Consider the following 16,009-nt stretch of genomic DNA (forward strand, 5'->3'; position numbering starts at 1 on the left):
GACCCAATCAAAAAGAAAAAATCGGAAAAAACGTCAATTTTCAATCAACGGGCCTGGAACGGCTGTTCCAAATAAGGAACGGTAGGGAACGGCCTTGGGAACTGCAGGGAACGTTCCCTGGCCGTTTCACCTCCTTGGAGGGTTTGGAACGCGTTAGGCTGTTCCTACAGGCCGAAATGGCCGTTCCCTGTTTCTATGATCTGGGGCGGTGAAGAACTCCCAAAGGTGACCTCTCAAGCATGAGTAGGCGAGGGTGAAGGGTGGGGCTAGGACTGATCAATGAGTAGGCAATAGTCACTACTGCTCATCACTGGAGTGGACCGGGAAGCCGAAGAAGAGGAAGGAGTCGAGTAACCATTGTCTCTCGAAGGGGCGTACTGACGAGGAGACAGTATCAAACAATCACTATCTCTTGATGGAGCAGATTGGAAAACCGCGGGCCGTGGTAGCAACTGTACCCGAAAATAGGTGGAAAAAGACTATCGCTGGCATTGCAATGATATCTAGGAGGTCATAGTGCAAATCGATCCTCCATGTGCTCGAAAGGACTTAGTGGGCATCTGATGCGTCTTATTACCTTGAGCATAGTACTCTAATAGCCGATGCAGAACGATCTTTGTGGCCCAAAAAGGAGAGGTGGCACAAGGAGTGCCTGGTGGAAGATGCATACACTCCGGGGGGGAGGGAAGCAAAGGTCGAAATCAACAAGCATTAGTGGTGTGCCCGGTGATGCCACAATAGGAGCGCCCAGTAATCTGGTCATCTATTGGTAAAGAAGCCATGGGTACCAGTCTGCCTTGCTAAAGAAGAAAGAGGTCAACCACAAACCATGAACTGCAATGTCCACCTCAAGAGCTAGGAGAGAAGTGGAAGGGCTAGAAGTGAGCTACCAACTGTGCAGGGAGGGGCTACCAGCTGCAAATGCAACCTCCAACAGTGAGGGAGGAGTCGTCGGCTGCAGAATATCACCATCAACAGTCTGGTTGAGCCGCCAGCAGCAGAGAACAGCCACCAGCACTTTCGTTGAGCTGCCAACAGCAAGTAGGAGCCGCCAACAGTCTGGCTGAGCCGCCACCAGTCTAGCTGAGCCGCCGGATTGCAGACAACAGCCACCAATAGCAGGGAGAAGCAGCTAGCAGTCTGGGCCAGCACCACAGAACAGCCGCAAGCAGTCTAGTTGAGCCACTAGCAGCCAAAAACAGCTGTCAGCAATCTAGCTGAGCTGCCAGCAACAGGGAGGAGCCGCCAACAACAAACTGGGAGGTGGAGGCAGTAACAACAGCCCTTAACACAGGCTAGCAAACAACAAACACAGGAGGGAGCAGCCACTAGTTAGGATGTTAATGCAGCGGAAGAAGAAGAGAAGTGGATGCCGAACCCGCCACCGGTCTTTGCCTTCAGTGGACTGGAGGATCTTTCCCATTGTTTGAGCTGATCCAGCTCTGATACCATGTCAAAAGATGATGTACCAGCGAGACAGTAGGGTTTGCGAGGAGGAACACAAAGTGATCTCGCCAAACATTGAGAAGAAAAGGTAAGAGAGAAGAAACTCTAATGAATGAAATGATGAAGATCTGAATCATGGAGTGAATGTGATACAAGGGAATGCGGGTGCCGTAGCACAAGGAAGATGATGAAGACAGCCACGAACCATGAACCACAATGTCCTCCTGAAGGAGTGTGAGGGTAGTGGAGAGGCTGGAGAGAAGAGGTGACGGACTGAATGAATCATCTGTGTTGAATGAGTGACAGAGCCAGCCTATAAATAGGCAAGAGACTATCTAGGGTGGTGCCCGGAGGGAGGGCGTCAGCTGTCTAGGGTGGTGCCCCACTGTGGACGCCCAGCCTCTTTTTGGGGCTGTCAATTGTGAAACCCTAAACGCAAGATTCTGGCACTTTCGTTCATTAACTCACACATTGCATGGCATTATAGACTTCCTAATTGGTTATTCACTTGGGCCTTGTATTAGACTTCCCTTTTGTTTTGTATTTTCACAGCTTGGAAGTTCTTTACAGGGCTAATCTTGTACTTTGCCTTAGGATATTTGTAATGAGGGGATATACGAATAGAATTTTCTTCTCTCAAAAACAAAAATAAAAGCTAATGGAATTTTTCCAGCTTAACTGTGAAGAATACAAACATATTGGATAGCTTTTGCTACTAGAGATGACTTCTTCATGACAAACTGAGATATACGGTTTTGTTGTTCGTGCAAACCTTGCTTGACTACAGTGCTTTTGGTAGTTTAAAAACTGTTCAGTGAGACGGGGAGTTTACCTCAGTGTTTTTCCTGCCTTAGTCTTCAAACACAAATACAAGCTGATCAAGACCCGATATCTGGAAAGAAATGTGTATAGTAAAGGGTGCACCTTTTCCTAAAACATATTGAGCCGCAGCTACAGAAATTAATCCTTGATTTGCTTCTTCTGTATTTACAGGGAGATCAAGTGCCAATGTTGACAAACCAAGTGACGTTGCTAATGCAAGTGGGATTGGAATCCACATAAGCCCACCCAGGATATATGATTTAAATGCAGCTTTTGGCCTTGCTGCAATGGCACTCTGCACATTTGACCAACCACAAGATCACTAGGCTGGTGATCTAAAGAAAGAGAAAATTTAATACAAATTTATTAAGATGCTTCTATTTCAAAATTATTTACTGCAAACTCAATCCACATGCAAGTCTAGCTCTCTATCAACAGTAATGGCACAAAGGAGACCTTTTTATTTAGAAAAAAGCCTTCTTGTTCAAGTTACTTCAGAAAGCAACCACATTCCGCAGACGCATTTTTGTGAAAATGTCTAGCACATGTGTTCATTGAAATTTGTCAAGTTTATTTGTAACCTCCTGAACCTACTGCTCAGCTGCCTTACCTCTAAAATATAGTGACAGAAACTGGTATAAATTGAGCCACTTTCCTTTTAGTGACTGTTACAGTCTTTTATTACAATCACTATGTCAGTAGAGATGGACTTGATCTCTTGCCGCATACTGCTCGTCATCTTAGTTCCAGTTTCAGGTGCAAATAACCATGTATCTCAGTCTCTTACCAGGTTTCTAGTTATATCCAGCAACCAAAGCTCTCAAGTATAAAGATATTGACATTAAATGGGTAAGCATAATTGCTATGCAGTTTAAGCATTTATCATGAACTAATTGTGAAGCCCTTTTTCTTCAGTGGTCTCTGAAATTCAAGCACTCATCTTCCTAGCATGCAGAGGCCCTTCTAAGCTCCACAGGGATGGCTGGATCGGGTGTAGGAATTTTTCTTACTGGAAAAGACTAGATCAAATATAAGTCCCCATAAGGCTAGACAGGGAAGGTCTTACATGGCAATTGGAAAAGCTTGCATGGAGATAAGGAAAGTAAATGATGACCCATGCGATGGTTGATAGCCGGGCATCTTTCAACTGATGAATGTGCTGGCAGATCTGAGCTGGAAGAATTTCATCACTCAATGCAATAGGCAAGAAACTCACAAGCCATGAGAGGAGAATTGTCTTTAAAATGCTAAGCACTAGAGGAGAACTGTCACTACAATGCTAAGATAACTGAGAGTGTATACATGACTGAATCTAGGAGATCAGAGTACCAAAAAGTGGGGCACCCTGGCAAAATTGGGAGAGACAAAAATGGAGTCCAACATAATATCTCCACACCTACTTTCAGTGATGTTTTGGGAACATCAAAACACAAATGGCACAGGAAAGGGTGGAATAAGGGTGGAACCAGAAGAACTCCCTCTGAAACATTAAACTTGTAGGGATCAAAGCCTGACTCTTGAAAGTAGCTGATCCAAGGCTGCTCAGAGATAAAAGCCTTAGTGAATACTTGAGGATGATCACTGCCTACTCATCTGCTCCAAAGGTAGGAAATGCCAGTGTACTTGATCCTCCAAAAGAAAACTGATTTCATGCCAACACCATGGGACTTTGAATTCTAGTGTACATCTTTTTTTTCAAGATAATAAGATTCTATTAATGACATCCTGGAAGAAATGCCTGATGTAAAAAACAACTACCAAAAGCCATATAAGGATGCTAAACACATCATAGATACAGTGGTTGAGCAAACAACCAACAATGGGCTATAATGCCAGACCTTGTGTGGCACCAAGTGAAAGAAGGTGTCTGCATAAAAGCATCTGTCCTCCTCGTCTGTTCAGAATCACCCTGCAATCTCTCCCATTGAGGGTTGCTTCTAAGGATAGCAGCCCGAAGATGTCTCAAGCACAAAAACTCAAGTGTAGCCTCATAGAATACCCAATATTCCACCTCTATACAAGAATCTAGGATTGTGGACTGATTTCACTAGACCACAAATCAAGCTGGAACCAAGAAAGAAACATCTTTCTTAATCTTCTTGTCTGCACATTAATTAACAATCATAATCAACAAATCCTTCAGAAACAAGATCACCTAATGAATTCCTATATGTAAGTTACTGAAGCTTGAGTAGGCTGCAAGGACATCCACTCTCATACAATGAAGCAAGAACACAAAGAAAGTGACAATGACAGTGATCCTAAGAGATATATGGAACATTAGCTTGTATTAGATACTTAAGAGTGAATGAAAAGAAACTATATGTACAAATTATCACCACTTTAGAAGGCAGTCAAATGGGGAAATAACCCTTGCCCAATAAGAAGTAAAATGTGTCCATTCACACTAGAATGACAAAAAGAGGGACATGTAGGTGTGGCAACTGTCCCTTCAGTGAGGGATGCAAATAGATAAACCATCAACAAATAAGTCCCCAAAAGGCAAAAAATCTAAATCCTTGGGACAGACTTCAAACTCATTTCAAGGAAGAGATTTCGTAAAAATATGCCATCTTGTACTGAAGAAACACATAGAACAAGTTGATATCTCTAGCACAAAGTCTTTCCCTAACATAATGATAATTCACCTCAATGTGCTCGGTGTGAGCATGAATAAGAAGATTTCTCACAGCCATCAAAGTGCTTTAACTGTTTGGACTGTGTATATGTATGTTGATGACAACTGCTCCACATGTAAATCAGCCAATAGGCACCTGAGTCATACACTGTAAAGTAGCTGCAAATGCTGCCTTGCATTCAGCATCACACCTAGGAGTGAAATTTGTGACCCTAGTGTTGCCCTGCGGAGATGGGTCTGAGGTGAGGAATCACAGTCACGTTTTTGATCAAGCACAAAAAACTTAAAAGACAAAACAAAAGGCAAGCATGAAATGGGAAATAGCTGATTGGCAGGATTATCTGCATTGCCTGTTTACTAAACTCTCAAGTTAAATGCTGCATCTTTCTTAGTGTGATTACACAGCCAAGTTGTGCAGGACGGAGCTGATGAGCTGCTGCACACCACCCTCTGCCTGACCCAGTACCTGCCCCTGCCTCGCACCATCCTCCTTCACCTCCCTTCAATAGTCTGCCTGCCCTGCCGTTCCTTGGACTTCGTTTTTTGGACCTTCCATTTTTCATCCCCTCCCCCCCCCCCCCCCCCCGCGGGTATTTTATCAAGCAAAAAAAAGGAAAAACAAAAGGCAAGCATGAAATGGGAAATAGCTGATTGGCAGGATTATCTGTGTTGCCTGTTTATTAAATTCTCAAGTTAAATGCTGCATCTGTCTTAGTGTGTTTGCACAGCCAAGTTGTTCAGGAAGGAACTGATGAGCTGCTGCATGCCACCCTCTGCCTGACCCAGTACCTGCCCCTGCCTCGCACCATCCTCCTTCACCTCCCTTCAATAGTCTGCCTGCCCTGCCATTCCTTCCACTTCTGTTTTTCATGGTCCCCCCCACTCCAAATTTGTCGCTTGTTCCACCTCCTCCTGCCATTCCACTTCCCATTTCCACCTGTCGCATTTATTGACTGCCCTCCTCCCGTTTCATCTGCTAAAATCGAATTGCCACTGGTTGAATGTTTCAAAACTGTCTGTGCATTTTGAGCCTCTTCCACCATTCCGCACCGCCTCTCCCTCTGCTCTCTTCGGATGTACAACTCATCAACAGCTGCTCCCTTTCTCTGTGGCAGTGCCCAGGAGACCGCAATCTTTGGACAGGTCATATGACACTACATCCAGGGCACAGCTTCGTGACTGGCTTCACTCCACCTTGCACATTGCCACCTCATCGATGGCGGAGGCGACACTGATGGGACAACGCATCTTCATGGTTCAGCTCACCCCCGTAGATGCGGCACAGGAGTTGGTTGACAGCTCCCCGATCACCTCTCAAAAGGGTGTCATCTACCGAGCCCCATGGTATAGTGGCTTCACAGTTGAGAGCTTCATGCTCCATAACAAATTCTCTCGATATCCAGTCACCCTTCTCTTCCCCAAACTGATAGTCGAGTTTGAGGCAGATTCTAGAGATTGAGGTAGGCATGCATACATTTACGCAACAGATTATTGTGACAAGGTAGCCAGTCTGTGCCTTCACTTCCATGGCTTTGGGCATCAAGCCCCGGAGTGCACACGCTTTGGGGCCAGCTACATAGGCAGAGGATGATGGTTTTACAAGGGTCCAGCAATGCTGGGCAAGAGGCATGCTAGGCCTCAGCATGCTACAGAGCCACAACACCCTCAACCAAGGGCAAATGGCAGTACCAATGCCCTTCCATACAAACCCCTCTCTCCCTAGTAGCAGCAACCCCCACTGTAGGAGCACAAACATCCCCCTGCAACAACCCCCCATCCCAAAACACCTGACACAGCCCACCCCACCCCACCTACACAATCCTCATCTCCCCCATCTTCACCCCTCGACTCCATAACCCACCCTCCTCCCCCACCACTGCCCCCGGAGTCAACATACCACCCACCTCCACCCCCAACATACCCAAACACCACCCTACCCCCACCTACACAATCCCCCTCTCCCCCATCTCTACTCCCTGACTCATATCTTCCCCTCGTCAGCATCTGAGCAGCCCCTCACACATAGTATCCAACTCCTTAGCACCAACAGCATGCCACACTTTTTTCAGACATGCATAGCTTCTCCCACAGGAGTTCTTTAGTAGCCGCCCTTGGTCCTACATGAAAGTTGCAGATCAAGCAGAGTTCTCAGTTCTGCTAGAGATGGGAATCTTCATTACCTACAAGTCAAGGGGCAGCACAGAACATTTGCTCGCTCCCTTGGATGGGGAAAACTACACCTTCCTTCAGACTTCCCACTTTGCCAGCTGCATGAAGACTCATGTGGAGGTCTTGCAATGCAATTGAGTGGTCGTTCACACAAGCTACCCATTCCACCAGACTACAAAGGCTTGATTCTCAACCTTGCTTCTAGAGACTTTTATGGTGCATCGGGATGCGACCATCACCCCCCTCGTCCGTGCGAGAACCACCATGGGAGCATTGAGTTCACCCTCTACACCCGCTGCTAGGCACCAGTAGATGTCATACAACTCTCCTTCTTCATTATCTTCATCCACACCGAGCAGGTGCCTATTCGGCAAACCCTAGATTTTCCCCATGTGTTTACACCTAGCATCCTGGAACATGAACCACCTTCACTATAGTGGAGCAAGAGGTCCTAGGAATGTGATTGTCTAACAAGAGTTGCAACCGCCCCTTGCTGGTGAACAGATCAACATCTTACTTAGACAGTATATACTTCTACCTATATGACTGGGTTGGGTGCTTGTCACAAGACTATGACAACTATTACCTTTTTGCTGATTTCTTTATTACTACTTTATTTGGTTTTTCTTTTTGGAAGGATCCCTCTTGAAATCTAAATGCCTGAGTTGCATGGCCAATATGTGAAACGGACAGGAATGTCTAGTGAGTCAAGACTGGATAGTTAAGGTCCAGTACAAGTCTGGAAGAGACTGATGGCACTGTAGATTGACAAGCCTGGAAGAGACTTGTGAAAGTGTATATGGACAAGTGTGTTGAAGAACTAGCCTGGAAGAGACTAGTTCAAAAGTGAAGATGGACAAATCTGCAAGAGATTAGTCCATGTGGAGTCATCAGTGGAAATTCACTTTCAGTTGAGCTACATTGCAAATTTGGATGTAGCCATAATCTGCAAAGATGGTCAGAAGACTAGTGGGGATGCAATGGAAGCAGCTCCTAAAATTTAGGGAGTTACTATTTTTGGACCCCAGAATCTATTCGCGTCATTATCTTTGTTTTTGCACGAGGATTAATCTATAGTCTGTGCCGAGGTTAAATTTTGCACCGATCAAGGAGAATTTTAGACCGGAAGGCTAGAACGGGAAACACCTTCCAGTGCTACCATTTGGCACAACTTTGTGCAATTTCCTCTTTAAAGAGGGGCTGGCGTGCAGTTTTTTTATTATTGGGGGCTCATTTGTGAAAGGGAAGATGGAGAGTATTGAGAGCTGGCCTACCTTGTCTATGATACACAGAGGGTTGAGCTTGCTCTCTACTTTCTCTTTCTCTCCCCCTGACATTTATGGTTATGCCCCAATCGAGGGCCTTTCTTTTGATTCATGTACAATTGTGTGGGAATATGCTGTTTTTGCATGAGGCAAGAGCCTTCTCTCTTCAGGACCAGGAGCAGTTGTTTGCTGCCCCCAAGCAGGAACAGATGGGGTGGTAACCTCACCAAGCAAGTGTCAGAAACAGCACTAAATCAGTACTGTTTTTGGACTGTTCAGAGGTTATTTCAGAGCCCAATGGATGTCAGAATCAAGGGGCACTTGGCACAGATGATGGAGAACAGTACAGGGAACAATATAAGCTGAAAACAGTTTTCAAAACAGGTCTGAACCAGTAATTACAGCGGGCTGAAATGGTCAATTCTGCACTCCAATCAAAAGTTGTAGACTTGGGCAGAGTTTCCCCTCTTGGACAACTTGGTTTGGGTCAGTAATTGTACTGTTATGCTGCCAAATTTCACCCAGAATAGGTGAAAGACAGCTCATTGTACTTTTTCTCTTTTATTTAAAATAAAGAAATACCGCAAGGGGCGCCTGACTTAGGGGCCAACAAGGTGTCGGTGTCGCAACAGGAGCATTTTAGCTTCTTGTATTTCTTCTTGATTCTATGTATTTAAGTTCAGGTAAAGTGGGCGACTGTGAATTGGGTAAAAGCATTTATATATTTTGGTTGTACACTACCGTCCTTTCCAGTAAACACGCCGGTTACAGTGCTTGTGACTAGAACTCAAGCATATCGAGGTCAAACTCACACACAAAAAGAATTATTGCCTTAAAGTGTGGTCTAGACCTGCCAAAATAGACAATTATACAATTACTAGGAGTATTCTATTGGCACTGACGGCAAGGGTGGTGAAGAGTGCACTTCAATTGGCCTGAGCCTAACGGCTTATGTGTGGGACTATGGACAACTATGGCCAAGAGAGGACTATGGGTTAGCTTGACATTGGGGACTTGTGACTTGGGATCCTCAATATCTATGCACCCAAAAAGGTTCGTGCATGTATGGATTTTGGTTAGAGATCATAGCACATTTTCCCAAGGTGGACTCTTGGATTGTTGGAGGCAACTTCAATAACCTGAAGATATTAGAGGATCCGTAGGGTAGAGGTAGGAATTCCAAGGCATGGCAAATCAAGAGCAAGAGATCTAGGAGGCCCTTATCCTTGCAATTGGAGCTCACGATCCATGGAAGGACCTAGCCTTTCACTATCACAACAGCTCCCCAAACTTCCCTTGGGGATAGAAGCAACTGGGTGGTGCTCTTCTGGACCAGCTAGATAGGTTCTATGTAGGGGATTGCGGGTGCACTTGAAGAGGGCAAGTAAACAACTGGCAAGGATCACCTTATCAATTCATTTCTCGGTGCTCCTCATGATTGATGCCCCTATTGCAGCCTTGGATCCTTGCTCTTTGCTATAGTCCAAATTCAACCAATGAATATGAGCCTTGGAGAGATAAGGAGGCAGATTAAGCAGCCTTGGACCTCAAAGTGGACATAGGATGGACAGATTGCAGAGGAGGTTATAGAGGCTCATGGGGAGTCGAGCAAGATTTGTCAAGCGGCAGCCCTCTAGGCTCATCAGCAATGTTGGGAGGAGGAGAACACTCTTCAAAGGGACCTAGAAGCAATTCAAAGGTTGCTTGAGAAGTCACTTTGGGATCCTACTCTCCATATCCAACAGCTGCATGTATAGTCAGCTCTCACATGCTTAGAATACAAGAGGTCAAAATTCTCCTTCCACACCTCAGCTACTTTTTGGGTGCAAAAGGGGGAAACGATGAGTAGAGAGTTTTTTAATCTCCACCAACCGCACACCTTTGGAGGCCAAATCCGCAATGTATGTGACTAGTACGAGGGTCCATTCTTGCCCAAAGGAAGTCATGACTGCCTTTTGAATCTACTAGGATCTTCTTCCTTGCACACTAGGAAGTGGTGAAGAACCCCTTGTTACAAGAATGTCTAGAGATCTTCAAATCCGGATGGATATGACTAACATGTTAGGAGGTTTAGTCAGTCTCCTCCCCAAAGGGGGAAACCACTTGGAGTTGTCCTAGTCGAGGACAATCACATTGTCGTCAATGGCCAACAAGGCACTAAACAAGATGATTGGCAACAGAATCGAGGCCACAAATTGGACACAACATAGCAGCCAACACATAGTCGCGATCCTCCTGGACTTTGAGAAGACTTATGATACGATAGATTGGAATTCCTTGGAGAGCACCATCGAGCGACTTGGTTTTCCTCGGGAAAGGATCAAAGACATGTCTACATTATACAGTTCAGCAACCAACACAGTGCTCATCGGAGGGCAAAAGGGGGTTGAGTTTTGACTAAAGAGGTCCATCCATCAAGGCTGCTCTCTAGCCCCTTATCGCTTCCTAGTCTTTGCAAAGGTGATGTTCTTCTTTCTTCGCTCAAGAGTGAGCAATCTCCAAGGCCTCAAGCTCGCTATGAAGGCAAAGATAAAGTTGGTGGACTCAAAGTAAGGCCGATGACATGGCCCTCTATGTTGAGGATGATTAGGTGATGCTAGAGACAGTGAGATTGGCATTGGAGGTGTTTTCCACAACTGCAAGTGCGAAAATTAACTGGCAAAGTCGATTGGTTTCCTTGTGGACCCAAATTCTAGGATCGAGCTGAGCATCTACTTGAATTTCAAATAGGTGGGCATCTGATACATTGGATACTAGGCAAGACTTCACATTACTCTAGCCCAACAAGTCATCTTGGTACTTGACTCCATCAAACAAAAGCTAACTTACTGGAGTATGGTCCACCTCTCCTTGGCAGGCAAGGCCCTAGTGGTCAACCAAGTTCTCTTGGTGACAGCTTGGTACATTGCCTCATGTTGGTGTTTCTCCTCCTCGTGTGGTTTGCTGCCTCCTGTGGAACTTCCTTTGGGCCACTTCAGATGGGTCCAAGGATTCCCATGCCAAGGTGGCTTAGGAAACTATCATCCAGCATCGCTCCAAAGGGGGGGCTAGGGATTATTGATCTACCTTATCAGTGTCTAACCCTATTGGGCAAGCTATTGGTCCAAGGGCTCACACCATGTGGTCAAATGTGGAAAGTCTCTCTCCAAGAGGGCTTTAGGAGTGTAGGGCTCAGCTAGGTAAGGATTGGAGACTATCACTAAGGTGGGTCTTCACTACAAACAGATCACGCAAGCCAGATCTTCTTTTCTTCATAGCCAAATTCGAATTTGCCAAGGCTTATGTAAGGCTCTTGTATAGAGGGCCCCCATATATCAAGAGGAGACTAACCACCACCTTGTGGTTTGGAACCCTCGGGTTCAAGACCATGATAGGATACAAATTGGAGAGTGCCCTCACATTTAGTGGGCAGCTTGAGAGGATGGCCCTACTCACATTGTTAGGGTGTAACTAAACATTTACAACGTGGCAAATTGGGAGATTCTATAGCAAGTGACAAGATGTCAAAGGGGGGTTGAGATCAAGAGGAGGGAGATCGAGGCAATGATTCCCCAAGTGGCTAGATCCTCCTTTCCAAGAGCCTGTGCAGCTTGGTGAGGTGTGGACTGCTAGGTTCTTGCCAATGGGCATCCCCTTGCAAGTGGCACGGAGAGTAGGTGGAGCATCCCCATGATATCTTCTTTGCAATTCAAGCTAGTGGTCAGCTAGTCATTGACACGGGTCAACAAGATGAGGATTTGTTAGTCATCCCTTGGAGGAAGATCCCTATTATTAGGCTCCAAGGGAAGACCTCAATGCTAGACCTGTACGCATCTTGGGTTGAGTTTTGGAACTTGAAAAGTGACACCACTTGATGTGGGAGAGTCGGCCTCCTGATGAGCTAGAGCAGATCCTAGAGAGTGGCTACGGCCGGCCACGATAGTCACCAAGAAGCCATAGAGCTTCTTGGCCCATACAATTAGGAGTGTCAAACATGTTCTGATGCAGGAGGAGATGGATTGGGCATCCTCGTGTAAGCACTGGGCAAAACACAACATCATGGATGCTTTCCACAAGCGGAACTTTCTAGCAATGTCTGTGGGATATTTGGAAGCCTCGGAGGGTGTCCTACTTTATCTGCCTTCTCACACATGGAGACTTGGCAATTGGGAGATGGTTGGCCCAAATGCAACAGGATGGAATCTACAAGCATTGCCCACAACAATGCTTGGAAACTCCAAAGCACTACCTTTGGACTTGTGAGACAACTTGGTTGGTGTGAAAAGGAGTTTTCCATATTATCCATCATGTGGCACCTCACCCGGGGTGCATATCTTGGGGGATCTTCTGCTTGCAGGCAATTACTTAGGGTTGCCACCTACTATACGAGGCTAAGATGCATGACAATCTTTATCATCAAGGCAGGTTCTTGTGTTGTAGTCAGCTTGGATGCATTACCCATTTGCTAGATACTAGAGCCTACAACGTCACACTAAGTTGTGGGAGATTATCAGAAGCCTCACAAGGTGGAAAATTCGGTAGACACACTCTAAGTTGATTTTTACCAGCAAATGCCACTCTATATACGTGACCTTGACAAAGCTCTAGACTACCACCATCCACTCCCTCCACAGCCACTATGATCAGGTGCAAGGCAATTCCTAGCTCATTTGGAGCTTCAACATCATTTTTTGCTCACATGGGCAGTCATGACCTATTGATGCAAAGAGCTTATGTGAGATGCAAAGAGCTTGTGTGAGATGCAAAGAGCCAAAGAAAGGTAAGAGATATGACTTATGGGACTACCCTAGGACTAAGGAGGTTTGGAAGAGAGCCCTCTATTGAGCTGAAAGTGCATTACATATTGATTAGCTCTTTAAAACATCCCCAAAACATGTAAATTACCAAAAGTTTCATTAAACGGGGAGCAGTTCTAGAGAGTTTGTGTCCCACGTGCAAAACTCTAATTTGGAAGGATCCTTTTGCATCTATAAACAGAAAGGCTGCCCACCATTCAGCCTCATCCCCATCCTATTTTGTAGATTCGCACCATCAGCCTTCATCAGTGGCTGTCAAGCCCATGCAACTCCTACCACATCATCACCATCAGCCTATCCACTACTTCCTAGTAACTACATCCATTTGCTAGTGACCCTTTCTCCTACCCAAACAACTTGCATTAATAGTTTCCAGCTGCCGCCTTGTTGATCAACACACTATACACATAATTTCCGTCATACGTAGTATAGACCAATTCGTTCCACATGATCCGTCCCGTATGAACCATACGGATTCCTACCAAAAAATGGGCCACTTTTGACCACCCTGTCTGGTGCACTCCCCAACGGTTAAAGCACATTCTGATAGCACATTTGTCCAACGGTGATCTCCTGCATGGCATTTTGGGAAGTGGAAAAGCCAGCCCACTCCCTTTTCTAGCTATGAACAGGGCAAGAGACGAAAGAGATGAAGCAATGTCTCATCGCACGTAGTGCAAAATACACAGCAAGCACAAGAGATCTTGCAATCACGCAACACATCCCCAGTTTGAAGCCCCCCAATGAGCAACCTCCATATGAAAACTTTACCCTGATAAGGAATCTTAGACTTCCAAATTTGTAGAAATCTTTCCTGCCACTCCTTTTTTCTGTCCCAAATATGACATATTTTATTGGCCTTTCCAGTGACCCATCTCTTGACCTCGACCATCTAATGATAGATGTAATTAGCTGACCTATTCTCGAAATTATCAGGTAGCACAAACATCCAATCCTGCCAAGGAGACGAGAGCTGTAAAGCAAGCATTGGAGAGTACCTCAAAAGCTGTGTGTGTGTGTTCGCTTTCAATCTAAGATTCACTCTTGGCTGGAAGGTCTCTATCTGAATACACGAATACAGATCAAGTGTGTGTGTGTGTGTGTGTGTGTGTGTGTGTGTTCGCTTTCAGTCTAGGATTCACTCTTGGCTGGAAGGTCTCTATCTGAATACACGAATACAGATCAAGTGTAGTCACGATCCATTTGTTGTGTTAGAGTCCAGGACTGCAGGTCTTAAGTGTCACAAGTCTGCTCGACGCTTGCCAGGAACAGGGTTCACACTTTTTCTCTCTTTCACTCTCTATACTCCTGTCTGCAGATCGCTGCCTGACCTCAGAATACCTGACTGTGGACAAGTCCTTGCGCACCCAGTTTCAGCCCGCACGCACAACTATTTGCAATGACGCCCAGCTCTATGTGTGTGACTGGGCTGAGGAGAACCAAATGTGTCACCTGGGCTGCATGACACAAACTCTCTGCACCTGCATGTCACAGCCAGCCAACTGAGTGCATTTGTGAAAGCGTCCAGCATTAGACACTACACTTTTCTCGACAAAGGCACAGTCCTAATCATCAAAATCTTGGACTTGGTTGCCTGCATGTGGGGGTCACTGCCCTGCAAGATTTGTTAGACTGCAAGTCGTCATGCTGAGGAGCTGGGTCACAGGTTGTTTCATCAAGATAAAACATCCACACACCCACAAGGGACCTGAAAGTACTCACGAATGCACCAGAAAAATAAAGGCGGAGCTTTCCAACAATGACACCATCATGGATTGTCTGAAACCCCAAGCGAGGCATGAAGAGGCTAGCCTTGAGATAAAGAGCCTTGAAAAATAAAGGCGGAGCTTTCCAACAATGACACCATCATGGAGCTTCTTTAAGTCTCACATGAAGAGGCTAGCCTTGAGATTTCCAATATATAAACTGATCATGTATAAGGGATAACATCCAATCAAGCAAGGCGCGAGAAGCTACATCCACACAAATAGGATAACCCAAGTGTCGACTAATATCTCCTTTAGAAATCACAACTCCTTGTCAACCCAAAGCTCGCAAATCACTCTCCGAACAAGAAATTAGTGTAGACTTCTGAGCATTAATATGAAGCCCCGAAGCTAAAGCAAAGAGATTCCACGTACCCATTGCCCAATTCACATTAGTCCAATCAGCCTTGAGAAACATAAAGGAATCATCAGCCAAAGATTGACCCAAAAGTTGGGCACCATTGGAAAGAGACAAACCAATAATCTCACCTTGATCAACCAACTTATCCAACAAAGAGAGCATTGGGTGAGTGACTAAGGCAAATAGCAAAGGACTGACGGGGCAGCCTTGCCAAAGAGAACGAGACAAGGCAATTTCATCAGTTATCCCCCCATGAAGCACAATACGTGCCACAGCACCCTAACTAATGGTATCAACAAGAGAAGTCATGCGAGGACCAAAGCCCATGTTAGACTTGAGCTACCGCAAGAAAAACCAGCTGACATGATCAAATGCCTTTTCAAGATCAAGCTGAGGTATAACAACCTGTTGGCCAAAGGCTTTGGCATAATCAATCCCCAATTGAACATTCAAAATGTTATGCATGAAATTCCGTCCCTTAATGAAACCATATTAACGTGGATGAACCAAGTGCGGGAATACTTTCTGCAATCTATTGGCAATGATTTTAGAAAAGATTTTATACGAAGAACCCATAACAGAAATGGGTCTACATTGTTTCAAGTAAGTCGGAGAAGAAACCTTGGGCAACAACCGAATCACTGCAATCTTCCAATTTGAAGGCATCAAACCAAAATTCTAGACTTGCTAAGATGGGTAAGTTAATGGGTCCTTAAGCTGCTCAACATGGGCTAAAAACAACTCAT

The 16,009-nt window shown here is 45.4% G+C and overlaps 1 protein-coding gene across 3 annotated transcripts in view; it reads right to left on the bottom strand.

Annotated features, from left to right (window-relative positions):
• LOC148037440 (urea-proton symporter DUR3-like) overlaps positions 1 to 16,009 on the bottom strand; it is a 204,885-nt gene that overhangs the window by 46,537 nt on the left and 142,339 nt on the right. For all 3 annotated transcript variants that reach the window (XM_087676377.1, XM_087676378.1, XM_087676376.1), the window contains one exon: positions 2,371 to 2,563. In XM_087676377.1, the coding sequence (XP_087532503.1) occupies positions 2,371 to 2,563 (193 nt within the window). The remainder of the gene's footprint in view (positions 1 to 2,370; positions 2,564 to 16,009) is intronic.

This window comes from Lygodium microphyllum, chromosome 4 (assembly GCF_053477565.2).
Source record: "Lygodium microphyllum isolate KBCC chromosome 4, Lygodium_microphyllum_v1.1.10, whole genome shotgun sequence".
Lineage (NCBI taxonomy): Eukaryota > Viridiplantae > Streptophyta > Polypodiopsida > Schizaeales > Lygodiaceae > Lygodium > Lygodium microphyllum.